The 27,584-nt window shown below is 40.5% G+C and overlaps 1 protein-coding gene across 1 annotated transcript; it reads right to left on the bottom strand.

The window, feature by feature from the left end:
• Positions 1-1,001: 1,001 nt before the first annotated feature.
• Positions 1,002-10,369, bottom strand: LOC127528017 (uncharacterized). Its single transcript, XM_051928565.1, has 4 exons — positions 10,308-10,369; positions 10,106-10,159; positions 1,077-1,951; positions 1,002-1,020 (listed from the first exon to the last, which is right to left on the bottom strand). The coding sequence occupies exons 3-4, from the start codon at positions 1,847-1,849 to the stop codon at positions 1,002-1,004; spliced, it is 792 nt and encodes a 263-aa protein (XP_051784525.1). The 5' UTR covers positions 1,850-1,951; positions 10,106-10,159; positions 10,308-10,369.
• Positions 10,370-27,584: the final 17,215 nt, after the last annotated feature.

Genomic DNA, 27,584 nt, shown 5'->3' on the forward strand with positions numbered 1-27,584 from the left:
GACAATTGGCATACCAAGAAAATCAAAATGTTGTAACTAAAGTAATCAATAAGTATAGAAAGAATAAAAGAACAAAATAGTTTAAAGAGGGAGAGGGTAAATAATAATTGGGGGAATGGCCTCAAAACCTCTATTACCCCCACCACCTCCATATCCACCTCCCCCATTACTTCCTCCCTTACCTCCCACAGCTCCAAAACCTGCTCCACCTGCCCCACCTCCTCCATTACCTCCAGCCCCACTTCCACTACCGCCTGCACCACCACCAGCTCCTCCACCTCCTCCCCTACCTTCTATCCACCATCCACCCCCACCCCCTCTACCACCTCCAGGTCCACCTCCTCCTCCACCCCACCCTCTCCCATTACCTCCACCCCCACCTCCAGGTCCACCTCCTCCTCCACCCCACCCTCCCCCATTACCTCCACCCCCACCTCCAGGTCCACCTCCTCCTCCACCCCACCCTCCCCCATTACCTCCACCCCCACCTCCAGGTCCACCTCCTCCTCCACCCCACCCTCCCCCATTACCTCCACCCCCACCTCCTCTACCACCTCCAGGTCCACCTCCTCCTCCACCCCCCCCCCCCCCCATTACCTCCACCCCCACCCCCTCTACCACCTCCAGGTCCACCTCCTCCACCATTACCTCCACCCCCACCTCCAGGTCCACCTCCTCCTCCACCCCACCCTCCCCCATTACCTCCACCCCCACCTCCAGGTCCACCTCCTCCTCCACCCCACCCCCCCCCATTACCTCCCCCCCCACCTCCAGGTCCACCTCCTCCTCCACCCCACCCTCCCCCATTACCTCCACCACCACCTCCTCTACCACCTCCAGGTCCACCTCCTCCTCCACCCCACCCTCCCCCATTACCTCCACCCCCACCTCCAGGTCCACCTCCTCCTCCACCCCACCCTCCCCCATTACCTCCTCTACCACCTCCAGGTCCACCTCCTCCTCCACCCCACCCTCCCCCATTACCTCCACCCCCACCCCCTCTACCACTTCCAGGTCCACCTCCTCCACCATTACCTCCACCCCCACCTCCAGGTCCACCTCCTCCTCCACCCCACCCTCCCCCATTACCTCCACCCCCACCTCCCCCATTACCTCCACCCCCACCTCCTCTACCACCTCCAGGTCCACCACCTCCTCCACCCCACCCTCCCCCATTACCTCCACCCCCACCTCCTCTACCACCTCCAGCTCCACCACCTCCTCCTCCCCACCCCCCTCCATTTCCTCCACTTCCACCTGCACCACCTCCAGCTGCACCACCTCCTCCATTACCTCTTCCCCCTCCACCACCACCAGCACCTCCACCCCCAAAACCATAAAAGGCAGCCATTCCACCAGCACCATTAGCACCTGACCCAGACAAGCCAACCACAGGAGGTGGAACGATGATTAAAGTTCCAGAATCAGGAGGGCCAGGATCAGCAGGTGGAGGAATTATAATTATAGGTGGGGGTGCTGGGGCCGGCCCTGGAATAGGACTAGGAGCTGGAGAAGGAGGTGGAACTGGAGCAGGCCCTGGCACTGGATAAGGAAAGGGTATTGGAATAGTAGGTGGAGGACCTGGTGCAGGACTTGGTGCTAGACTGGGTGCAGAACCTGGTACAGAACCTGATACAGAACCTGCTGGTGCTGCTCCAGAATCAGTTATTATGATAATAGGAGGCAAAGCTGGTGGTTGTGGTGGTGGAATGGGTGGAGGGGGGATAACAATTGGTGGGAGACGAGGAGGTTGTGGGACAGGTAAAGGCCGTATAAAAACAGGAGGGGGTGGAGCAGGTGGTACGGGACGAGGTGGAGGAACAAGAGGAGGAAGAACAACTGGTGGCATTGGAGCGATGAGTCTTCGTCTTATAACTGGATATGGAACTGGATATGGAATTCTTCTGTATAAAGGCTGTATTATACGTTGAGCTCCAAACCCTCCAAAACCCTGTTGAAAAAAAAAGATAAAATGTATATGCTTCAATTGCATTAACCATATGTTTTATGTATGAAGTATTTAATAATTGCACATGGTTTGTAGTGAGTGCCACATGTACTATTGGCCTTTTGTTAGTATGTCCTCTTCTTAAATGTATACCTGGGAAAATGGGTTGATGGGGGTTTGCCTCATATTGGGGAATTGCACTTTTAAAGAGGAGACACTGTGCTGACAGGACAGTTGGCCTAAAGGGGATTTAACTTGGAAAGGTATGTGGAGAGGGACATCTGGAGGTGACGCAAGGAGCAACAGGGTTCTAGCACAGGAAATTTGCAAACAAGAACCATCTGATGGAAGTTGGATTTTTTTTGTCTAGAGTTACAAGCGAGATGTGCCTCAGAAGACAAACTTTTTGTTTGTATTTGTTCTGGTGCATCCAAATGCATTTCTGGTACAACAGAACATTACTATTATTGGTGTCAGTTAGCTGTGTATTCGGTCTTGCTTCCATCTTCCATCACCATCTTGCAACCTTAAGGAAAGTAAAACCAGACTGTGGAATTTTTGGGGAAACTGGTTTCCTCTGGCAATTACATCTTGCACCCTAATTTGTTAATTTATGACTTTGTTCTGGCAAAGAATTTGTTGTTTGGGGGTGGGGTGGGGGAATGTAAGTTAGAAAGTATTTGTCTTGTCTGTAAATATTTAAATACACATTTTCTTTTCTTCATTGCTGCTCACTGAGTGCTGGTCTGGGATTTGTGGTGAGTGGGTTAAACAATGACAAGTGTTGGCCATTGAACCCTGAAAAGATTTATAAAATATTGCTACTATTACGATAAAAGTATTCTTATTGTGCAGCTGCACTAGGATCAGTTGGCCTCCCAGTGTAGTGGAAATCCCGAGTGTCACTAGGAGTGCAGTAAATTTATTTTAATGTTGCAAGCTTGCTACACAAGCTAATTTGTTTTATTGCATCTTTTTTATTTGCTACTGTTGACACTATTACTTTGCTACTGTAAGTACTATTTTAACAGTGGAAAAACTGAGAATTTCATTTATGGAGTCTAGAGTGTGGCATAGTAATTAATTCTATCTTTTAACAGTCTATAACTATTATATTGTGTTTATAAAGAATTACTTATGAATACTTTGAAATCCATTCCGTTTTTTGTCCAGCTCTTCCAGGTATGCTAAAACCCCCACTTATGAAATACTGTTTGACTCATTTTGATGTCTAGTTATGCTAGACATTGACCTTTTGGGATTGCCACTTATTTTTGGCACTCTAGACTGAAAATCCTTAATTTTTAAGCAATTTTTGGATATTATTTTGTGAAAGAAATTACACCCTTATGATAAAATGTAAACCAATAGGTGTCTGCAGCAAAAATTATCAGAAAGACTTGAAGCTTTGTCTACCACATCAGTTGACCCCAGGGGTTCAACCCTTAATAGGGTACGAGGGATCAAAGTTACTCCTTTTCACAAAATGATCATATTATCTTTAAGAGTGCACATAAAATATGTATATTTTCTACTCTTGGTAAAATCCATTTTTTTTACGTTTTCTACAAGTGAAGGCTTAGTTCAAGAGTTGATGGAATATTTAATAATAACAATAATAATAGTTATATTTATTAAGTGCCTTTCACAAACCCAAGGTCGCTTTACATACAGAGTAAAAAAAAAGAAATTATACAGATAACAAAAGTTCGTAGAAAAGGAAAGTTTTCAGTTGCAATTTAAAAGTGCAGAAATAGGAGCAATCTCAAAGAGACTGAGGAAGAGAGTTCCAGAGTTGAGGGGCTATATCACTGAAGGACCTGCCACCCAAGGTGGAGAGTCTGGTGCGTGGGACAGTAAGGAGATTACTGCACGAGGACCTGAGAGAGCGACAAGGAGTGTAAGGAGCTAGTAGCTGAGTGAGGTAGAGGGGGGCAAGGTTATGTAGGACTTTGAAGGTGAGAAGCAGAATCTTGAATTTAATCCTTGATGGAACCAGTAACCAGTGAAGCTGGGAGAGAACAGGAGAGATGTGAGCAAAACGCTTTGTGTGGGTGAAGACTTTAGCTGCAGAGTTCTGAATATACTGTAGCTTCTGTATAAATTTTGCAGGGAGGCCAATGAAGAGGGAATTACAGTAATCAATACAAGACATTATGAAACAATGAACCAGAGTTTGAGCATCAGACAAGGACAGAAATGGACGGAGGCGGGCGATGTTACGGAGATGATAGAATGAAATTTTGGAAAGAGACCTAATATGTAACTCAAAGTTAAGTGATGAATCAAGCAAAACACCAAGATTTCTGACAACAGGAGCAGGTTTGACAAGTGTACCATCAACAGAAATAGAGAAATTGAATGCCTTAGAAAGTTGGGATTTTGGACCTACCAGTAACACTTCAGTTTTATTGGCATTAAGTTTGAGAAAGTTATTTTCCATCCATAGCTTAAGATCAGTGATGCATTCCGTGAGTGTGCTGGGAGGTGAATCTGTAGGGGAGTCTGTACTAAGATATAACTGTATATCGTCTGCATAACAGTGGAAGTTAAGGCCATGTCTGCGAATAATAATTTGACCCAAAGGAAGGATATAAAGTAGAAAAAGTAATGGCCCAAGGTCTGAACCCTGAGGGACACCATGCGACACAGGAGAGGTGGAGGACTTATATAGGCAGAGTGTGTCAAACTGTTGCCTATTAGAAAGATATGATGTGAGCCATTGAAGGGCTAAGCCAGAGATGCCTACAGCAGAGAGACGTGACAGGAGGATTTCATGGTTAACAGTGTCAAATGCTGCACTTAAGTCAAGAAGGAGGAGAATATTAAGGGAACCGCAATCTGCAGACCGGAGAAGATCATTGACTACACAGAGAAGAGCTGTCTCAGTGCTGTGGTGTGTACAAAAGCCAGACTGAAAAGGCTCATAGAGTGTATTATCTAGAAGAAAAGTATGGAGTTGTGTAGCAACCACGCGTTCCATCACCTTAGAGATAGGCCTGTAATTGGAGAGAGAAGAAGGATCCAGATCAGGTTTTTTAAGGATTGGGGTAACTGCAGCAGTTTTGAGGGCATATAATATATAATATTTAATCTAAAGCCTAATAAATGTGATATAATACAGCAGAAATTCACACATGATAAGATGTTTGCATGATCTGTCTCCAGTGAGAACTGTCTACTTATTCCAGTTATTATTCTCCTGGTGGTAAAATAGTATTAGGAACAGTAAAACAGTAAACATCAGTAATTACAACAGTCAAATTAATAAATCACTGTATATATTTAGATTTGCGAATATAAACATAATTATGATCATTTTCATGGTTGGTTTATCCGATTCCACGGTCCAATAATCTGCAATAAATGTCGATCTACAAGACCTATTTCTTCTTCTACCGGATTATATGGAGCTGAAGCCTATCCAATTATATAAAAAAAATATCAAATTCATATTCCTGGAGCTACTGCAGTACTGCAGCTCTTAGCCCACCACAGTGTGCATTTTCTGAACTTATAGTTTCCACTGTTGGGTTGCATGAATCAAAATTTGGTATCTTGAGCTATAAACTCGAAATATTAACTAGTGAACTAGAATACGCAATATTTAACTTTGTATAATTTGGCAGCTAATGCTAGATGTTAGAAAGAATTCTTGTATATGTCTTGACGTAAACAACCCGCAGAGCAGTTTTGTATGAGTACTTAAAAGGAATTAATAAACAAACAGCATGAGAACGTGTTTAGAACCATCACAGGGATTAATTTATTGCAAGCTCTATAGAATAGTGAATATTCCTAGATATTGTATCTTAGTCATACATGTATAATAATGGGTATAATCAGAATATAAGTTTAATGTCACTGTGCTCTGTGCAAATATTATAAATCTGCTTCTTCTCACATGTACAGCTAAAGGCCAGATTTAGCACACAGTAGCTCATCATTGGGCGGCACGGTGGCGCAGTGGGTAGCGCTGCTGCCTCGCAGTTGGGTGATCTGGGGACCTGGGTTCACTTCCCGGGTCCTCCCTGCGTGGAGTTTGCATGTACTCCCCGTGTCTGCGTGGGTTTCCTCCGGGCGCTCCGGTTTCCTCCCACAGTCCAAAGACATGCAGGTTAGGTGGATTGGCAATTCTAAATTGGCCCTAGTGTGTGCTTGGTGTGTGGGTGTGTTTGTGTGTGTCCTGCGGTGGGTTGGCACCCTGCCCGGGATTGGTTCCTGCCTTGTGCCCTGTGTTGGCTGGGATTGGCTCCAGCAGACCCCCGTGACCCTGTATTCGGATTCAGCGGGTTGGAAAATGGATGGATGGATGGATAGCTCATCATTTAGAACTGCTAGGCAAGCATTAGAAGACATGAAAGGGACAACTACAAAAATGAGCATTGTACTATTTCTGTGTGACAGAGTCAGCATGATATTGGATCCTCTCTTTGCCTTGTTTGGAATGGCATGATTTACCTAAGTAAGGGCCTACACATGGAGAAAAAGTATAAAACCTTGGAACATTGCCCAGCACACCTTTGAAGCCGACGAATGAATGGGAGATCCTGAAAATCCTTCCAGTGCAGCGACGAAAATAGCAAACTGTATACATCGAGATCCCACTTCAATAATAGTCTTGCTATGGCTTTCTTGTCTGTTATGCTGCGTAAATCGTCATTAAAGAAAGCTAAGTTATCTTCGCTTATGTGATTTCTTACCGCCATATCACTATGGGAGGGATATCACCTTATTATAATATATCTATTTAGGTTCAGGTTACTTAAAACGGCGCAATTAAAAAGAACTTATTCCAAACAGGGAGCTATCGCCCCCTATCGGAAAACAATGGGCACAAGTTTTTTCCCTACCATTATAGCTGGAGGCAAGGAATAGAAAGATGGCCATTTATGGTAGGTTAGCCTGAATATGACTTTTTATTCCCAAGGATGCTGCATGCCTAGTGGTTTATTTTCTATATTCCTCTAATTCACTGCAAGCTTTATAGTTCATCTGTTAGTGAATTGTTTTTTCTTTATTGGTTACAATTTGCTTATATCTTCTACTTTTACTGTATGTTTGCTAATTTTCACTTTTGAGAGGAGTCAATTTGGATCTTTAAAACAGATATTTGTGTTATGTGTATGCTAATGTTAGATAGTTTTGCATTCTTACTAACATGTTAATTATGTTTTGGACACTGGTTTTCATGCTTACTAATTTAATTCTCTAGGAGCAGTTATTTTTTGATCACAACATAAGTACAAATAGACTTTTTAAGTTTAAGTCTAAGGGCTTGTTTATACTTTACACTCAGAACATGTACGTGCAAGCATTATGGCTGCCACATGTTTCCAGCGTTCATTTATTTGATGCGTCCTCTGAGCACGTCCTCAGAAATTAATGTGACGCATGTGCGAGTTGAGTATCAGCAAAAAGTCGGGGGCCGCAGTGTGATAAAAGTTGGAATGTGACATCAGAGTCTCTGTTTACTATCTACATGTGACAGAAAGTCGCTATGCTGATCCTACGGGATCGATGTGCGCTCTTCGATGTTTCAGAATCAGAATATCTTTATTGGCATTGTAACAAATACAACGAAATTAAGTGCAGTCCCTGTGGTGTCAAAATATAAATAAAATATAATTAAAAAAAGGATAAAGAATAAGAAGAAATAAGGTAGAACACAAACATTCAACATAAGACCTTAATTGCACATGAATACTATTGCACAAGATGTCATCTATTGCACTGCTGCATTGGAGGTGATTAGGTGGCATTCAGTGTTCTAATAGCAACAGGGTAGAAACTGTTATATTTGACGAATGGTTCGATGTGGTGAAGCAAAATGCAGACATACAGATGCATTTGTGGTGCTATTTATCTATCTATCTATCTATTATATTTAAGCATTGCATATTCCCCATCATAATGACACAATACATTTTATAAGTCTCACATGCCATCTTTTGTGCCGTCTTTGTTTTTTGCAACTTCACAACAGCAACAGAATGTACAGCCACAGAGACATGGTGAAAAGGTGTATTTTGTAGTTAAAGTGGAAATTTCGGCTTTAATCTCGAAATGTCCACTTTTACCTCATACTTTACTTTATCATTAAAGCAGACCGTCGTAAACATCATCCCAGTTTTTAATCGCTATGAGCTTCTGGGACTTCCTCCTGACCTGACAGCAGCGACAAGCAGCAATAGATCACCACACAGAACACATTAAATGTATGATATTCCAACTCTCTGCAAATTTAGAATCTTTAGACTTATACTTGATATCACTTTCATGATGAAATGCATTAAAGTATGTATGTTACATTTTACAGATAAATCGTTAATTTCATTTAAATAATGAATACTGTTAATAATTACACACATGGGGGTGACACGGTGGCGGAGCGGTAGCACTGCTGTCTCGCAGGGAGTCATGTCGCTTGTATTCCCTGCTTGGAGTTTACATGTTTTCCTGCTGGGTCTCCACAGTGTGCTCCAGTTTTCTTCCATGGATATGTAGGTTTGGTGACACTAAAATTATGCTAGTGTATGTGAGTGCTTGTATTCACCGTGTGATGATCTGATGCCCTGTCTATGGATTGTTTCTGCCTTGTGCCCAATGCTAGCTGGAATGGGCAGATCCCTGGATTGATGGATTTAATCATTAAACATCCTTTTCAGAGATATTGCAGCAAGGTGTCATAGGAATTTAATGGGTGTTCCAGGCAATTCACAACACAGTGAAGCCGAACCAGTTCCCACCGTGATAATATCTCACACTACCACCTGGTGGATTCTTCCAGATTTAGGTAAAGTACAAGCGCAAGTATAAACAGTAAAATGCTTGCGTAGCAGGAGCGTCCGCTGCAGCATGCGTTGCATTGCGTGAAGTATAAACCCGAAGTTAGAATTTACTGTTTCATTTCATATCTATCACAGCAACAGTTACAACAAAAATGTATTAAATTATCCCAAAATGAATCACATATAAATAAAAAAAAACATTTTTGGTGAATGAATCAGATTGTCACATTACTTTTACAAAATAAGAGTGCTAAGCTCATACTTTAAAAAAGTGTACAAAATTCAGTAACTGACATATTCATCAACATCTGACAACACAGTGCTTCTGTACAAGAAGGGCCAGAGCAGACTGTTCTTCCTAAAGAGACCCATGTCTTCAATGTGTGCAGCAAACTGATGGAAATCGTTTATCAGTTTATAGTAGCCAGTGTGGTGTTCTAGACTGCTGTCAACTGGGGAAGCAACCTGAACTCAAAAGAAACACAAAACACAAGGCCTTAACAAACTTATCAGGGAAGCCTGCTCCATCACTGGGTAAACTCTGGACACAACGGATTGTCGTGGAAAACAGGATGATGGTAAAGTTGGATGACATCACGAAAAATCCCCCCTATCCTCTCCAGGAGGCACTCACCTGGAGCTCTTTTAGCCACAGGCTCATTTCATCAAGGAGTACTAACCAGCTGCTATCAGGCAATTCAATGCTTCCACCTGTTGAACTTGTTAATGCCATTTAAATTAATTTATTTATTTACTTATCGGTTGATTGATGGATTGATTTATTGATTGGCTGTATTATTTGTCCTGTGAGTCTGCATTGTTGTTTTTTATGTTTCTGCTGTTGTATGCATCTGATTTGTCCCATGCGATTAATAAAGTTAATCTACTCTAATCTAATTTAATCTAATCATTTTAACTTCTAAAACATAAAGATCTTTAGGTAATCATTACGAATTAATGAATTTAGTAGTTTGTATTATACTTTTATGCATAAAAGATTGCTGGTCTACTGTATCTTACATAAAAGTTAAATTACTATGAATAGAATTAAGAGTACCAACAGCGTTTAAGTATTGTTCAGAAAGAAGGCTATTCTATGTAGAAACACTGTTGTTAAATTCATGTGTTAAAGATTTTCTTTTTCTAGTATATCCTAAGGTACTGAAAGTAGACTGTTTTATACACATTAAGTCATTTCTTTGTTACCTATGAAACATTATGCAATGCGTTTAAAAAGAGTACGATATGGTTATGGTGTAACCTTTTCGACTATATTAAATATGTATATAATGTATAATTATAAAATATTTTTCTCTTTATAATTATTTATTTTTAGAAATCTTATGTTTAATAAAGATGTACTAACCTCATAGCTGTCTGAGCCAAGTGATCTTTCTTTTCTGTAATGTGCACCTTTGACCTAGCATAAAAAAGAAAACATGAAACTCATGTAAAACAGGAAAGAGTTAAATTTGAGATAGATAGATAGATAGATAGATAGATAGATAGATAGATAGATAGATAGATAGATAGATAGATAGATAGATAGATAGATTAAGCTTACTTACTGTAAATGAGTGTGTGAAGTATAATAAATTAAACAGAATAATCAAGAAAGTGAATTTAAAACATTTGCCTAAAAAGAAAAAAAGAAAAATTACAAATATGCTTACAATATTATAGCAAGAATGATATTAAAAGCACATGTATATACAACATTAATTATATTTAAATTTTCCTTATTTCTTTATTGTGTTTAAAGAGGACACTTACAGTTTTGAAACTCCATAGTGAGCGAAAAAAACATCACAGATCACTAACCCATTAAGAAATTCTAAGAATGCCTTTGATCATTGTTGCATATTGTCAAAGATTTCTAGTCTTGGCTTGCAACAGCAGTTTAAAAGCAGACCTAATTAATTATGAGCCAATCAGCTTTATTGACTTTCTTTCATGAAATTACAGGATCATTTCACTTTAAATACAAAATGCAGTGAATCATCTCAGTAAGTGTTCAAATCATACATCTAGCAAAAACCACTAATAAAAACAAATGTATTGAAAGAAACAATTCATATATTAAGTAAGTGGAAATAAGTATTTGCATTGCTTTCTCTGTTATTCTTCTTCTTATTAAAAAGCTTTAATACCTTTATTTCATTGGAAGAAATGTAATGTTTTAAAAACATATAGTTAATTTAACAAGAAAAATGTGTACATTTTGAGTGTCCATATGCACAATAATTGCCTGTATGCAAATTGATTGTTGTACAAAATGTGAGAATGAAAACTGACCAGATATTGTTGTGTCACACTGAGACAGCTCACCAATTCTGCCTAGTCTGCTTTGCCAGTTGTAATGTCGTAATTGCAGAAAACAATGAAATGGTTGTAGTTCATACTGTCTAAAGTATAATTCTTAATTACATTTTTCTGGTTATTTGATGAAATAAATAAATACTGTCACACACATGTGGTAATTCCACGGCAGGCCAGTGGGTGGTGGGGTGCACTAAACCATCTCCTGTTATCTCTGAAACCAGCTGCGGGAAAACCTGTTTGACTCAACGTTGATGGTGTCACTTCTGGTTCTGGCACCTAGGAAGGTGACACTTCCGGTTTCGATGCCTAGGATGACATCACATCCAGTTCTGAGGCCTCAACTGACATCAGAAGAAGGTCACTTCCGGTTAATCTATGTCACTTCCGGTCTGACTACTTAAAACCGCCATCTTTGCAAACCCTCATCAATTCATGTCTGGACTACAACAGAGACACTTCTGTCAAAAACCAAACCCATTGCAGCCAGGGATAAGATACGGGTAGCTGCCCCTAAAACCTTTTTAAGTGTGTCGAGTCTGATCATTTCACAATACATAAATGAAGTATTTTCTTTTTGTAAATATGATATTATTAAAACATGACAGGAATTACCAAAACAGCTATTAAACGTTGGTATCGATGTCTCACACATGTTTTGAAGCTGTTTTGCCGAAGTAACAATTGTAGGAGTTAATGGGTACCTTAGACATTTCAGAAAAGTCATTTAGCTTCTATGCCAAATTAACTTTCTATCTTCCTAGCAGCTGTTAACAGGAGGTTTTATATATGATTACTTTATAAATGTATTTTTACAATTTGAGCAAATGAAGCACAAAATCTAAAATTAAACAATGCTTCTATTTAAAATGTGTGTGGCTAACTACAAATAAATATATTGTGTTCACCTGCAGACAGAAGACACATGACAGGCTGTTTGCTGGTAAGTCCAACTTGTTGCAGAAGTTTTTCACTAAAGGGCATCCTTACCAATTTCCACTGTTTGGTTACGAAAACACCACCAAAATAATACATTTTCAAATCACCTCCAACCTGTCTGTCTTACTTCTTCTTCCTGCACTAAGAATATCAACTTGCATTCAATTCCATTACCACACAGTTTTTTGTGGTTGAGCAGCTCATCTGCCTCCTCCTTAGCTTCTTGCTCCTGGCAGAGCACAAATTCATGATGATATGCTGGCAGCAGTCTTCGCTGAGATGGTCTGACTGTAGTGCAGGATAACCAACAACTGTTTGCGGGGTAATCACAGCTCAGCTTCAGGGAACTTAGAAAACCATATTCCATATCAGTGGGCTCTGGCAAATTAACAGCGCTTCCGCTATAAGAGACTAGCCAGCCATGGTGTAGATATTAGACACAATGGCTGTGGGTTGTCAGTTGGACCCAATGTACCACCTCACCTATTCATTCTAGCACATGACCAACTCATGGACTCCCATGAGTGTCCGGCAGCATCCATTCTTTCTTCCATAGTGTAGTGTAGTCACTGCAACAGGAACATACCAGTTTTCTTGAGTATTACATGGGGATTCCTTGAGAAGAGCATGAAACATGTCCCAGGACGTCCACAGCCACTTTCTTAATGGGAACCCTAACTTGATACGGCTGTAAGGGTGCAGTAGCCTGATCTAATGGTTATTTATTGGCAGTATAGGTATCACATCGCCTTCATGAGTCCTTCTCATTTCTCCTGCTCTGGTCCCAGTAGAAAGCTTGGTGCACCCAGTTAAGGGATTTCATAACCACAAAGTGACTAGGTCCTAAAGTGACTAGGGGGAGCCTGCATTTTATGCACCACTTCCTTGCTAAGCACATGAGGTACCACTAATTGCTATCTTCCTTCTCTGGTTGCTAGGTTCTTCTACTGTTGCTTTAAGGACCTTCTGAACAGTTGAGACCATATGCCCTTCATGACAGTGAACTCAGGTGAGACCTATCCCCAGTTATGGCATTTTTTATTGTGTTTTCAGAAAACCTGTGGCCTGTGCCTGCAATATGAAAGGTATCAACCATTCTGAGAGGTTCTTTTCTTAATGGGGATAGGAAGAAATGTCAAAACCAGCTAACTATCTGCAATCTGTAACCTCTAACCTGTCACACTGTAACACTTCCCTCCAAGCCTGAAGTGTCTATTCGAAGTTGCATCAGAACACCAACAACTAATCAAGGTAAACCAAGCACTGTATGCCAGTTGTGCCTGCAAGAGAATCTTTTCCATAAGCCTTTTAAAAGTGACTGGTGCATTGTATGAGCCAAAGAGTGAAACCTTCAATGACCAGAACCTCTGCTCTGTAGTGAATGCAGTCTTTGCCCGAGTCTCAGGTGTCAAATCTACTTGCCTGTTACTACTCTTGAGATCCATACAATGAGAAGCAAGTGAATAAACAATCAAGACTAAAGATTCATCAGTTAGTGGCAAGGGATATGAGCCTTTGGTGGTAACCACATTAAGCCTTCGATAATCTACATAAAAGTGGCAACTGTGATTCTTTTTTGGCATATGAACTGGTATGTCTCAGCCTGGGTTTATGTTTATTTTCTTTTTTTTTTTTCTGCAATTTTTGCATTATTATTTTTCATACTTTCATGTAATTCCTATCGGGTTTATTTATGATTTAAACTTTATGTACTGTTCTTATGCTCCTTGAATTTTACAGGTAGAACCTCAAGAAGCAGGGCCACCCTGAAATCACTGCTGCTGGGTTTTCCTCTTCTGGCTTTAAAAAGACTACCAGAAATAGAAGACCCAGTAGTGGAGCATTGAGTTAGTATTGGACTTTGTGAGTGTTGCTTTTCTTGTTTATTCTAGTTTATTAGATTCTTCTTGCCTTTTGTTGGATTTGTTTTATAATTTCACCATGTTTCTGACTCCATATCACAACAAGCACAACTGGAGAAACTCAGGAAGACTCAGATGGTTCAATTATTCCAGCGTCCTGCATCTCATGCAGGATGTTGTCAAACTGCTTTTTGCCTAGCCGGTTGGGATATGATGGGTATTCTGGGATCTCAATAGGAAGCTAAATCAGGTGGGTCTGATGATTTGGCAAAGAAGTCTTGAAACTCTTTTCAAAAACCTCAAAAATGTTTCTCAAAATGGAGGACTCTGTCTCAAATTGGTTCCGGTCAGTAGCTTGGTATGGGAGTGTTGCTGTTGAACTGTTTGGGCAACAGCACACTGGGAACAGTGTTATAAACCAGTAATGGAAGAGCAGATCCATCAACAAAATTCAAAGTCTACCTTTGCAGGTCAATGCAAGCACCCACCGGCAAAGAAAGTCAAAACCTACTGTAGCATGGGTTCTTAATATGTGCCATCTATACAACCAAAGACTCCCCAAAATGGGAGTAATTACACCAATGGATGTAATTAATCCTCCATTGGTCACCTTCTACTGCATCCCATCTCTCAGTACGTCAGGCCAAACTATTGTGGCAAAGGTGCCCATGTCAAGCAGGGCCTCACAAATGCATCCCACAAACCCATACATGGATGTGGCATTGATGCCCTTGCGAAGTCAGCCATTGGGCACCTGAATTTCACTGAGCATCTTCCTTGTTAGGCTGGTTGAGGATCTGGTGCCGCCCTGCCTACACCAACATTGGCATACTCTCCTCTTTTTTCTATCAGAGCAAAAGTGCTGGATGTGGCTTAGAAGTCCACAGTACCAGTAGGTGGCTAATCTTCCCAGCTGTGTTTATGATGCTATTGCAAAGACCCCACAGTCTGAATTTAACAGCTTAAAAATCAAACACTTCCATTCTTCATTTCTAGCTGCCCTTCATGACGGGTATTCTTCCAGCAGCACTTGCTCTGTCTCCTGTATTTCTTGTAAAGCCTCCTCCAAAGTCAATGGTCTGGAAAACCAATCTTGCTGCCCTAAAGCTGGGTTAGTGAAGCTCCTAGTAAAAGCCTCCTTAGCTAGACCTGTCTATCCAGATTGCACAGTTACATCAGCTGCAAAAGATTAGTAAACTTGCAATCCGTTACTCCAGCTGTTTCCATATTTCAGGGGTAGAATCTACTCAACCAAATGCTTACATCTTCCCTCAGATCTGTCCAGCATAATCCTGCCTGACTCCACACCAGCTGCTAAATACCAATATAAATACCTGTGGAGTAGAGACACATACTGTAGCAGTCCATTTGCTGGTAAATCCAATTAGTCACAGAAAATACCATCAAAATAATAAATGTTCAATTTGCATACAACTTTGAGTCATTGTTTATATTTATTTGTTTATTTGGAGAGTAGCTGTTTCATAAAATTTTAATTTACCAGACAAATAAAGTATAATCTAATCTAATCTAACCTGTATGCCACATACGTGTCTACCATCTTCCTGTTTTTTTCTGCACTAAGTATATCAACTTGCCTTCCATCTCCAGTAGTTCACACCATTATTCATGGCTTCCCTATTTATTAAGGTGCTTCTTTCAACCAGCTTGATATCCTCAATACTCAATGCTCTGGCTGTACCAGCTTTATATCTTCACCACAGATAGCGCACAGATATTTCCAAGAGAAATTTAAATTGGTAAGTCTGATATAGTGTAAGCCACCCTAATTTGGTTTGTTCATAAGATTAATTTCACAAAAATAGCTGTGTCAAATATTTAAAATATTAAAATGTGTACTTCAATTTAAATGCTGTGGCTTGCAGGGGGCACACAGGTCCCCAAACCCGACACAGACAAACAAGTTCAACACACATATTTCTTTATTTTTTCTCATGGGAAACGCTTTCCCTTGTTTACCACCTGCTGTGCACAGTTCACAAGCACACATAGGCACAATACATAGCAGACAACACTTTCTTTTCTTCTTTCTTTTCTTTCATTCTGCCTCCACTCCTCCCAGCAAGCTTTGTCTCCCTTCTTCCCGACTCTGGCTCCTGGATCAGTGGCAGTGGGCTCCTATTATCCTGCACCCAGGAGTGTTAGCTTGATCCATACGCACTTCCGGGTGAGGCGGAAGCCCGACAAAGAAGGGTTCTGTAATCCCTGCAGCACCATCTGGCAGCACCCACAGAACCCAATAGGGCTGTGCGGAACTCCATTTCCCATGTTGCCATGCGGGAGTCTGAGGTGCCACTGCAGCTCAGGTAAGCTGCCATCTAGCATTCCGGGGGAGATAATGCCCTGTGCAAGTTCTCCCCCCCAGTCCTTCCATTACGTATAATATAATGTTTACAGTCTAAAAATTCACAGATGTAACACAAATTTTCATTTTTCACCCATATAGGGCTAGATCCCTAGTAAAGAATCAGATATCAAAAATAACTTTTGTAATCACTGACCTGGAAATAGTTGTGAAGCAAACCTGGACACAGACAGGCAGGACACCTTTTTGCTACACACAACACAGTTTATTTACAAACTGGGTGCATTTCAAAATTGCTCTCCACAGGACAATGCACAGGGCAAAACAACGACACCCATTCCCTTCTTGCCGCCAGTCCTTCTCCCACCACTCTTCCTCAGGCTTTATCCTCCTCCTTAAGAATCTTGCCAACGAATGGTGGAGACTGGCCTCTTTTTATAGGGCACCTGGAAGACCTCCGGGTGCCCAACAAGCTTCTTCCGGTCACACTTCTGGGAGTGGTGGAAGTGTGACCAAATAAGGGCCTGGAAAGGTCGATGTGCCCCCTTGGCGGTAGCCACAAGTTCCAACAGTTTCGGCCCAGGGGAGAAGCTGTCCTGAAAATACTCTCTCCCTAGGTCCTTCCACACTTGGGGCGTCCCGGCCAGGTAAGAGTTTCGGCTGTCCACCACATAGTCTAAAATGATATCCCACATGCCTATATTACCAATCCCAATTTTTTCAAAGTTTGGTGTAAATGAGTAATTTTGATATGCCCCCTCTCATACCTTTAGGGGGTGAAAGACTGGAATCAATTGATGTGGTATGCACGCTGGCAAGTCTTTCTGATCATTTTTGCTGAAGACACCTATTGGTTTGCTCTTTATCATAGGGGTGTAATTTTCTACTCAAAATATGGTCCACAAATGGCCTAAAAAAAGAGTTTATCTGGTATAGAGGGCAAAAAATAGGAGAGAACCCAAAAAAGATTTACATCTTGCATAAGTAGACATCATGATGAGTTGAATGTTAGATTATATATTAGAAGGTACAGGACAAAATAACTGAAGTGATTTAAAAGCATTCATAAGTTGTACTTATGAATAAAGAAGATGTAATAACTGCAAGATGATGCAAATTAGCAAAACCTCAATTTAAAAAGAGACACCACAGTGACCCGGTGTTAGTACTGTTCCAACTCTAAACTGGTCTCTGCATGGCATTAAGACGTTCTAACCATGACTGTGTTGTTTTCTGGGTACTTGCATTTTCTTCCCTCATCCAAAATATTTATGTGAAAGGGTAATTGTCTCCATTTCAACAGAACAGCCTAGGCATAGACGTTTAGTCTTTTCAGGGGTTTTTCCTGTCTTGTGCTTAAAAACAACTTGTATATGCTCTGCCCTCTTGATCCTGATTTTGATTAATTTAATTAGAAAATGGACAGTTCGATATTATTTAAAAGTCACAATATAACATTATACAGTAAAACCCATTAAATCCAAACCAAGGTCATGGGAATATACAGCTTATCCTGTCAACACAGGATTTAAGGCAGGAGTTTACCTTGAATGGCGCTTCATTGCATTGCAAGGCTCATTTATTTCCTTACAGGACCAATTAACACCAAAAACTAAACTTAAAAAAATGTTTTGGGCAGTGGAAAGCCTTTGGCAAGTCTTTTAAAATCAAAGTGTCTGGTCTATAAAGTAAGTCCAAAAATACACAAACTACTTTAAAAAACTCACACATCAAAGGAGAAAGGCAGGATTCACTTGATAAAATGAAAGCCACTGCAGCTCCCTCTGCTGATTATTTACAGTACATTTGTTTTTTTTCATATGCATACAAGGAAAGGTCATGTGCAAAAGATAAACCATCCAATGAGATTAAATATTAGTAAACTTTTACTAATAGCATATTTATTTTAAATTTTGAAGACTTGCAATAATAAATGTATAGATAATTACAATATAATGTTGACAAAGAGGTATAAAAAGAGGTATAAAAAAAGCTGTTTTTAATTCTGGTGTAGCAGGTTTTTGTGCTTCTGTAGTGCTAGAGAGGCAGCAAGAGAGAGAAACAAGTTAGAAAAGGTACCCTCTCAGTAATATCCAGATTGAGGGCTTGGGATCATGGGTCATTTTAAATTTGGCTTATTTACTTCATCAAAGAGAAAGATATTACATTTTTCTTTATTAAATATTTTGATAAGAATATTTAAAAGTAACACTGAGAATAGAACATAATTACACATATTAGTGGAATACATAAAATATGCCTTTATTTGCTATTTTACAAAATCATGTACTAAAAAACTAAGGCCAATTAGGCTCATGGTGGCTGAATTAGTTTCTACAGACTCCCTGTGTAAACTGAAGTGATGTCTGTTGATTGATGTACTATTATTAGTTGTCAATTCTAAAAGATCAGTTGCTAATTGTAGTTCAGATTTCTTAAACACAACATTTATTAAAGAAATGCCCAATGGAGAGTATGTGGGCCCAGTCTGCCCTCAGCCATTGGTTTCGAGAGGCTGTCCTCTCAAATATCAACAAGAAAGACTCTATGTCATCTGACTCTACTAAAGATACTAAAGGAGGTGGTGGAGGCCGTGCAGGCTTCGGTTTTACCGCTTCTGCTGACTCCAGCCGCGTCTTTGTCTCAGCGAGCTCGGTCTGAGTAGTCACCAGCTTGACTTCCACATTCTGGAGCTCCGTCATAAAGGAGCTCAATGCGGTGTTCAGGTCCTGTCCTTCTGACATTTTCCGGGTATTGGATCCTGCCAACTAGATAGATAGATAGATAGATACTTTATTAATCCCAATGGGAAATTCACATTCTTCAGCAGCAGCATACTGATACAATAAATAATATTAAATTAAAGAATGATAATAATACAGGTGAAAAAAACAGACAATAACTATGTATAATGTTAAATATTAACGTTTACCCCCCCTGGTGGAATTAAAGAGTCGCATAGTTTGGGGGAGGAACGATCTCCTCAATCTGTCTGTGGAGCAGGACAGTGACAGCAGTCTGTCGCTGAAGCTGCTCTTCTGTCTGGAGATGACATTATTTAATGGATGCAGTGGATTCTCCATAATTGATAGGAGCCTGCTGAGTGCCCTTCGCTCTGCCACAGATGTTAAACTGTCCAGCTCCATGCCAACAATAGAGCCTGCCTTCCTCACCAGTTTGTCCAGGCGTGAGGCGTCTTTCCTCTTAATGCTGCCTCCCCAGCACACCACTGCGTAGAAGAGGGCGCTCGCCACAACTGTTTGATAGAACATCTGCAGCATCTTATTGCAGATGTTGAAGGAAGCCAGCCTTCTAAGGTAGTATAACCGGCTTTGTCCTTTCTTGCACAGAGCATCAGTATTGGCAGTCCAGTCTAATTTATCATCCAGCTGCACTCCCATATATTTATAGGTCTGCACCATCTGCACACAGTCACCTTTGATGATCACTGGGTCTATGAGGGGTCTGGGCCTCCTAAAATCCACCACCAGCTCCTTGGTTTTGCTGGTGTGAAGAAAACACAGACACACAGATTAAAGGCTGGGGATTCCATTCCCATATACTGTAGACCACAGTAATAAGCACTTGAACAACAGTCAATTGTACCATTCAAAACTGACTGTTGTAAACTGACTGCTGTTCAAGTGCTTATTACTGTGGTCTACAGTAAACAGAGACGGAATCCCCAGCCCTTCATATATCTATTGTGGAATATGGCCGGCCAATACCCCCAAGCCACCAGGTGGAGCCCTGCCTGCAACATAGAGGTGCCCCAAGTTCCAGCAGGGCATCATGGACAGTGGAGTTTTTCATCACAGCCCTGCTGGATACCATGGGAACATCCAGGGGACACTGCAGGAAGGCCCAGAGACTTTTGTTTCACCTATAACCCAGAAGTGCGTCTTAGTCACGGCGAAAGAGTGAATGACACACTTCTGGGTTGAAGAAAAGGAGCTTTTATCTGACCTGGAAGTGTTCACGGTCACATGGACAGAGAGAGGCAAAACACTTTCGGGTCAAGGACTATAAAAGGACTATGGGAAATCCCAGACGTTGAGATGAGCTGGGTGGAAGGGTGGTAACACGTCTGGGAGTGGAGGATTGATTGATTATTGATTTATTATTGTGTTTATTTATGAGTATAGTGGAATGGAGTGTGCTTGGTGCACATAATTATTATAAAATAAAGTCATATTGGTCTTTTATCTGGTGTCTGACGTCTGGTCTGAGGGTTCAAGGGGTCGACAGTGCCTCTATCTTTCACAGTGGTGTAGTCTCGGCAGGATTCTCTGGCCGTCGGTTTGGCAGAGGACCTGAATTTAAAAAATTTTCTGTGGACAGAGAACCCCAAGAAGACAGCGTCAGGACACGCAGAGACAAATCGCCAAACTCAACAGGTAGGCTGCGCTGCATAATAGAAAGCCTCCATAAACATCGGTACGTGATGGGGAAGAAGTCTGGGAAGAAGAATGGGATTACCAAAAAGGAGCAGACCCTAGATGATGCCGCGCGTCTATGGACATTCCTGACGGGAAGTGAAGAAGACAGAGCAGTGATTGATGCCGAGAGGACCCAGGCGTTACAGCAGCAGGATGGCTGTCGGCCTTCGGACGTACAGGACAAACTCTATAAACTAAGAGGACGCAATCAGAGTCTGTATGTGCCACAAAAACGTCCGATTCGCCGGGACCTTATTTTAATTATTTTGCAGGAGCCTGTCTTCTCGATTCTGACGACGAGTCGGAGATATACTTCCCAACTAGGCAAGATGGCCGCGATGACGAGGAGTCTAGCCCATCTAGGAGTCTACAACTGGGGATCCTATTCGAGGAGAATAGTCACGTGGACTATCCCGGAGCAGGCTGGGAACACCTAAAGGACTACAATCGATCATAGGACCATGAGGGTCACCTTCCATTCACCGAAACTGGGCATGTGATCTCCCCAGACAGATTATGGGAAGGAGAAAGTCAACAACGATCCATAGGTGAGGTCGTCATTTCCCCGACGGAATCGAGTTGCCTGAAGGGGGAGGAAAGCGAAGCAGTGCTAGCCTTAGCTAAAGGTAGTGAGGGACGGGATATGACTGAACGGTGCACCGCTAAATTAGAAAAGGCAGATTGCAGTCGGCCAGTGGTGCCACCCCACCCCTCTAAAATGCGAGACTCCAATTCCCAAAAGCCTCCGCGAAACCCATCAGAGCACATGCTGACAGCGGACATGCTCATTGGCTCCCGGCCGGCAGGTAATGAGAATGAGGAAGTGAACCTACCTCTGGCCGAATTAAATGACTTTGTGGGACTGTGGGACCTGGAGAAGTTACTCAAGCCCGTAAATAGTTTCTTCCAGGGCTTGGCGGAGCTGAAGAAACAAGTGGAAGAGTTGGGAGCAACGGCCGAGGCGCCGCTGAAAAGACTAGTGGAATACCTACTGCGATTTGGTCGAGAGGCTCCCGTTATGATTGATGCGGTGGTACAGGTGAGTGTGACCGGTACCGTACAGCATACAGGGATGCAGTGTGATCCAGGCCCGCGTTTAATAAGTAGCGGGTGTCAAATCACTGCGTACCCTACAAGAGAGTGCGGAACGTTGACCGAGTGGTCGGGGGAAGGACTGATCAAACCGGAGCAGCTGGATGGTGCTGCCTCTCAGAGCGATTCGATCCTGAAGACCCCGACCCGTATTATAAATAAAGTAAAGAGTGTGCAAACAGCAAAAGGGCTCCCTTCCTCTAATAGAGATACCCAAACTGTGCACAAGCCCCAGAGTAAAAAGGAAATCCCAAAAATAAAACGGGGGTCTCCTGATAAAGTAGAGCTGAGAACTGAGAGCTCAACTGCGGCTGTGGAACCCTCCTCGGTGGACAAAGGGGCGGAGCGGAAGTTTCCTGACTGTTTCCAGTCTCGCAGAGGGAGACCAGTAGGAGAACGGCGGCTGTATTATGAATGCCGCTGACTGGGCCATGTATGGCGAAGTTGTCCTCGGAGGACAGGAGATCAGAGGTCCTTTTTATATAATATTCCTCCAAGGTTCTCCCGGGAGTTTTCTGGACGTCGCCAAGGCCCGACCAACACCTCCTCCTGGAGGAAGACCTCCTTCGCGGGGCTGGCCGTTCCGAATTATAATTCTTCACCGAGGGGGGAATATTGTGGAATATGGCCGGCCGTTCATCCTGGCCAATACCCCCAAGCCGCCAGGTGGATCCCTGCCTGCAACATAGAGGTGCCCTGAGTTCCAGCAGGGCATCATGGACAGTGGAGTTTTTCATCACAGCCCTGCTGGATATCATGGGAACCTCCAGGGGACGCTGCAGGAAGGCCCAGAGACTTTTGCTTCACCTATAACCCGGAAGTGCGTCTTAGTCACGGCGACAGAGCGAATGACACACTTCCGGGTTGAAGGAGCTTTTATCTGACCCGGAAGTGTTCAAAGTCACATAGACAGAGAGGCGAAAGACTTCTGGGTCAAGGACTATAAAAGGACTGTGGGAAATCCCAGACGTTGAGCTGAGCTGGGTGGAAGGGTGGCAACGCGTCTGGGAGTGGAGGATTGATTGATTATTGATTTATTATTGTGTTTATTGAGTATAGTGGAGTTTGCTTGGTGCACATAATTATTATAAAATAAAGTCATATTGGACTTTTATCTGGTGTCTGATGTCTGGTCTGAGGGTTCAAGGGGTCGACAGTGCCTCTATCTTTCTATTATAAAAAGAAATCCTGTCCTGGAAAGCAAAAGCAAGGCTACGATATGTGATCTTCTCGGATGACAGTTTAAAGACCCGCGAGACCAAAGTCACGCCTTACTTACAATCTATCAAATAGGACAATAGGCAGCAAAACATTCAGTCTTGTGAAGGATCTGAGCACACACAGATCCAGGGCTCTCAGCACATATAAAGCGTATAAGGACAGTACATTATAAATGAAATGTCGACATCTAAGCGAAGAAGAAAGCAGCGCGGAGAAAAGAGACTCAAATGCGTTGGAGTGAAAAAAGAGCAAAAAAGAATAATTGAGGTGAAAATTCAGAAAATAAGGAAAGTAATTATCAGCCCGGAACAAGTGGAATTGAAAAAAAAGCACGTTCAATCCGTCTCAGAATTAAAAGACAATGAATAAAAGACAAAGTAGAACTTCATAAAGATGTTTACAAACGTTGGTGCTAAACACATGCAGAACAAGTTAGAGACTATGAAACCAGTGAAATTAGAAAGGCTAAAAAAAAACAAAAAAAAAACATTGGTACTATACACATGTGGAGAAAGTTAAAGGATATGAAAGTAGGAAAATTAGAAAATATAAAAAAAGAAAGTAAAGATCACAGTAGCGCAAACAAACAAACTGCCTCATTTAACTATGCACCAGTCTAACTTTGGTTTTGCACAATAATTACTACACTATTGCACCTTAACACTTAATTCTACTTTATTCACATAATTTTACTTATTTATTATGTTCTACTATACTGTTATCTTTCAATCTATGACTTTTTGTTAATCTAACTGATATTCTTCTAACTTTGCACAGTTTTTGATAAGCGGATCAGGATGCATTTCACTGCGTGTTGTCCTGTATAACTATGCATGTGACAAATAAAGAATCTTGAGAATTTCAAAAACAGAGTTTACCGCACATGCATTTATTGGTTACTTTGTTAATGTATTGTATATATATTTATCTGTCTGCTTATTTAAAAAGCCAAATTTACCCCAGGAGTCAAAAATGTTCTGTCTAGCCCTTGTACAAAAACCTAGACAAAAACTGGGGTATGACCTTGGTAACCCCATGTACTTTTGGAACTGTAAGAGGAAAATAGCACGACTTTACAGACAGGAGTCCAATGCAGAACTCTACTTACTTTTTTACTTTGTAAAAAAAAAAAATCATTAACTGCTGATGATGTAGATCGTTTTGTCTGTGCTGAAATTCCAAACAGAGAAACTTATCCTGACCTCATTAAAAAGATTCAGCATATTGGGACTCGCAAGATTACAAATATTGTTTTTACAGAAGTTCTGAAATAAAAGTGAAACTAATGAAATAGCAACAATTCAAAGAAAAAAAAATCTTAAAAGTATGTATCCGGAAAACCAAACACGGGGATTGGCGAGCGAAGCGAGCAGGGGGCAAAGCCCCCTAGTGTATATATATATATATATATATATATATATATATATATATATATATATATATATATATATATATATATATATATAAATGCAAAGATGACACTATTTCTTATTTAGTTAAAAACCTGAAATTTCACAAGATGGTACATCTAGGTATATATATATATATATATATATATATATATATATATATATATATATATATATATATATATATATATATATATATAGTTATCTGCTAATAAAGGCCATCTTGATATTTCGACATTTAGGGGTAAATACCTCCACTACAATAGAAAATCTAAATACCCCAAAATGTCAAAAATGCCTTAATGGATATGATTGAAATTTGGTGACATTATAGAAAAAAAATTTAGCTGACAAGCTGACATGTTTGTTTTTTTTAAATTTGTTGATATTTGGCTTTAGTAATCCTCTAGAAGCTGGGACATTCTAATGCACGTGATTGACGTGCTGCTTTAGAGATTTCGTCACTGCTCACAAAGTTGAAGTAAGAGCAATGACAAAAATACCTTGTCATCAAAGGTAGCAACTTAAATGTTGTTTTTTTTTAATCAATTTAGAGGTATCAAAGTCATTGTCTCGCTGGATTACAGCATTTATCTTAGAGCTTTGTCTTATTGTTTTTGTGGATTATGTTTTGACACATTGCATTTGCAAAAGACACTTTTCTCCCCATTTATTTTAATCTGAACCATTTTCTGAGAAATGTGTTGCCAAAGCCAGTGCATGCAGTGTTGCCAAACCTTTAAAGAGCAATCTTCCTTCCTTTCTTTCTACGCCCACCTCAAAAAACCTTTAAAAAACCCAAATACCTGTTTCACTATTGCAAACTTGCACACAAAACATAATGTACCCTTAATGATGTTATATTAGACACTAGCAAAATACCCGCGCTTCGCAGCGGAGAAGAAGTGTGTTTAAAGAGGTTATGTAAACATATATATATATATATATATACATAAACATATATACATATATACATTTATATATACATATACACATCCACATATATAAACATATATCAACATATATATATACACATACATATACACACATACATACATACACACACACACACACATATATATATATATATATATATATATATATATATATATATATATATAGACACATACAGACACATATATAGACATATTTGTATATCTACATATATATACATATTTGTATATCTACATATATATATATACACATATATACATATATATACATATACATATTTGTATATGTACATATATATACACATATATACATATACATATTTGTATATCTACATACATACACATATATCTATCTATGTATATTATATATATATATATATATATTATATATATAGCTGATTACCCAGTGGATTCGCTCACTGAGTGCAAGAGAAAAACATAAAATGTATGTATAAAATAAGTTTAATTGCCAAATTTATTTTTCCACAAATAAAGAGCACTTACAATAACATAGAAATCAATATAAACAACATTAACATCATTATCATATGAGAATATGAAGTAATATAAAAGAAGCACATTGCATATAAATATAAATTATTAAACAGTAAAATGTTCTTCTATAATACGCTACCGTGGCTATTCGTTTGTCTGTCCAGGATTTTAAATCAGCTGTAGCTCGCAAACCGTTTCACCTATTGACTTGAAATTTGGTACACATATACTACGTCAAGTCTACTATTCGCTTTCCCACACATATGAACATACATACATATATATATATATATATATATATATATATATATATATATATATATATATATATATATATATATATATATACACACACACATACACATATATACATACATACATACATAGTGCGTTGCAACACGGGCTGTGATTGTTACATGGGAGGGAGAGGACAAATCACAGCTTCCTGCTTTCTAATCGGGCTTGTGATTGCTGCTTTGACGGATGCCCAGATCCCACAGTATTTCCCCTTAGGAGAGGCGTTAGGCAAGTGTAATTGAATAGCGGTGCTGCAAGTTATTACTCTTTTTATCTTTATTTTATTTTATTGTAGAATCAACTCACAGCTGCGCGCACCAGTGCGTGCGTGGCGGATGCGTACGGCTGACGTTTTCATTGTCTACCACCTTCGCTAATTATTCTTGCGGCAGATTGAAGACTTAAGTGCCAGCTTAACTGAAAAATTAAAGAAAACATACAAAGTTTTAAAACTTTGTAACGGGAAAAGATGCCGACGAAAGAAGAAAGCAGCGGGACGCTAGGGTGAAGAGCAAGCGCATCAACCTCTGAGCAAACGAATGGTAAACGTACAGTGAAAGGGGATAAATACTATGAATGGTCATGTCAAGTGTATTCACTCCACGTTATCGTGCAGTGCGCTGTTACTGGTATTTTGATAAAAGAATCTGAATAACATATAAGAAGCGTATAAATTATTAAACAGTAAAACATTAACATTTAAGAAGTAAAGATACATTGAGTACTACTGTAGTGCTTTCGGGTATAGTACATTTTTTGTTTGCCCATTACATGCATAAATGTATACATTTTTTGGTGTACCTACCCAAGAACACGCGACATGACCCGGCAGTTAAAAATTTACCGCTCCAGCAATTTTAACTCCGTTACAAAGTCATCTAATATGGTATTGCAAACGGCAGCGTTTCTATAAACTCAATTTAAACTTACTGTTTACACCGTGCTTTCAAGATGCATAGTATGCGACACGTGTTTCGCCGTAATTGTGGGCTCATCAGGAGTACACAGTCACTGCACTCCCTTACAGGAATCGATCCTCGGACGTAGAGGCGAAGCCCCTAACGTTGTGCCACGGCGTGTGGTTCGTTCATTTGACAGCATGTAGATCGGGGAAATTACATTGCAGGCATTCGTAGTCTGATTCACAATCTGATTGTATGGGTGGTTACCTACCAGGTAACGCTTGTGGTTGGTGAGCAAGTCGGCTAACTTCTGCCGCGGTGCCCTCTTTCAGTTGCGAGAAGCAGATCATACAATGGTTGAAATAGTTTAATATATATAGCAAAATCACCGCGCTTCGCAGGGGCGAATATGGTATTGCAAACGGCAGCGTTTCTATAAACTTAATTTAAAGTTACGGTTTATACCGTGCTTTGTTTCATATTCTTTTCCTACCTTATCAATTGTGTAATGTGTTTTTTGAACAGGTTTGATTTATGGAAGTGATCACTCCTGCTGCGTTCAGTCACTTCACGTGAGCCGCTCTCTTGTGT

This window comes from Erpetoichthys calabaricus, chromosome 5 (genome assembly GCF_900747795.2).
Source record: "Erpetoichthys calabaricus chromosome 5, fErpCal1.3, whole genome shotgun sequence".
Taxonomy (NCBI): Eukaryota; Metazoa; Chordata; class Cladistia; order Polypteriformes; family Polypteridae; genus Erpetoichthys; species Erpetoichthys calabaricus.

Coding starts and splice junctions, on each gene's coding strand:
- LOC127528017 (XM_051928565.1), bottom strand. CDS start 1,849: ATGCCACCAGTTGTTCTTCCTCCTCTTGTTCCTCCACCTCGTCCCGTA.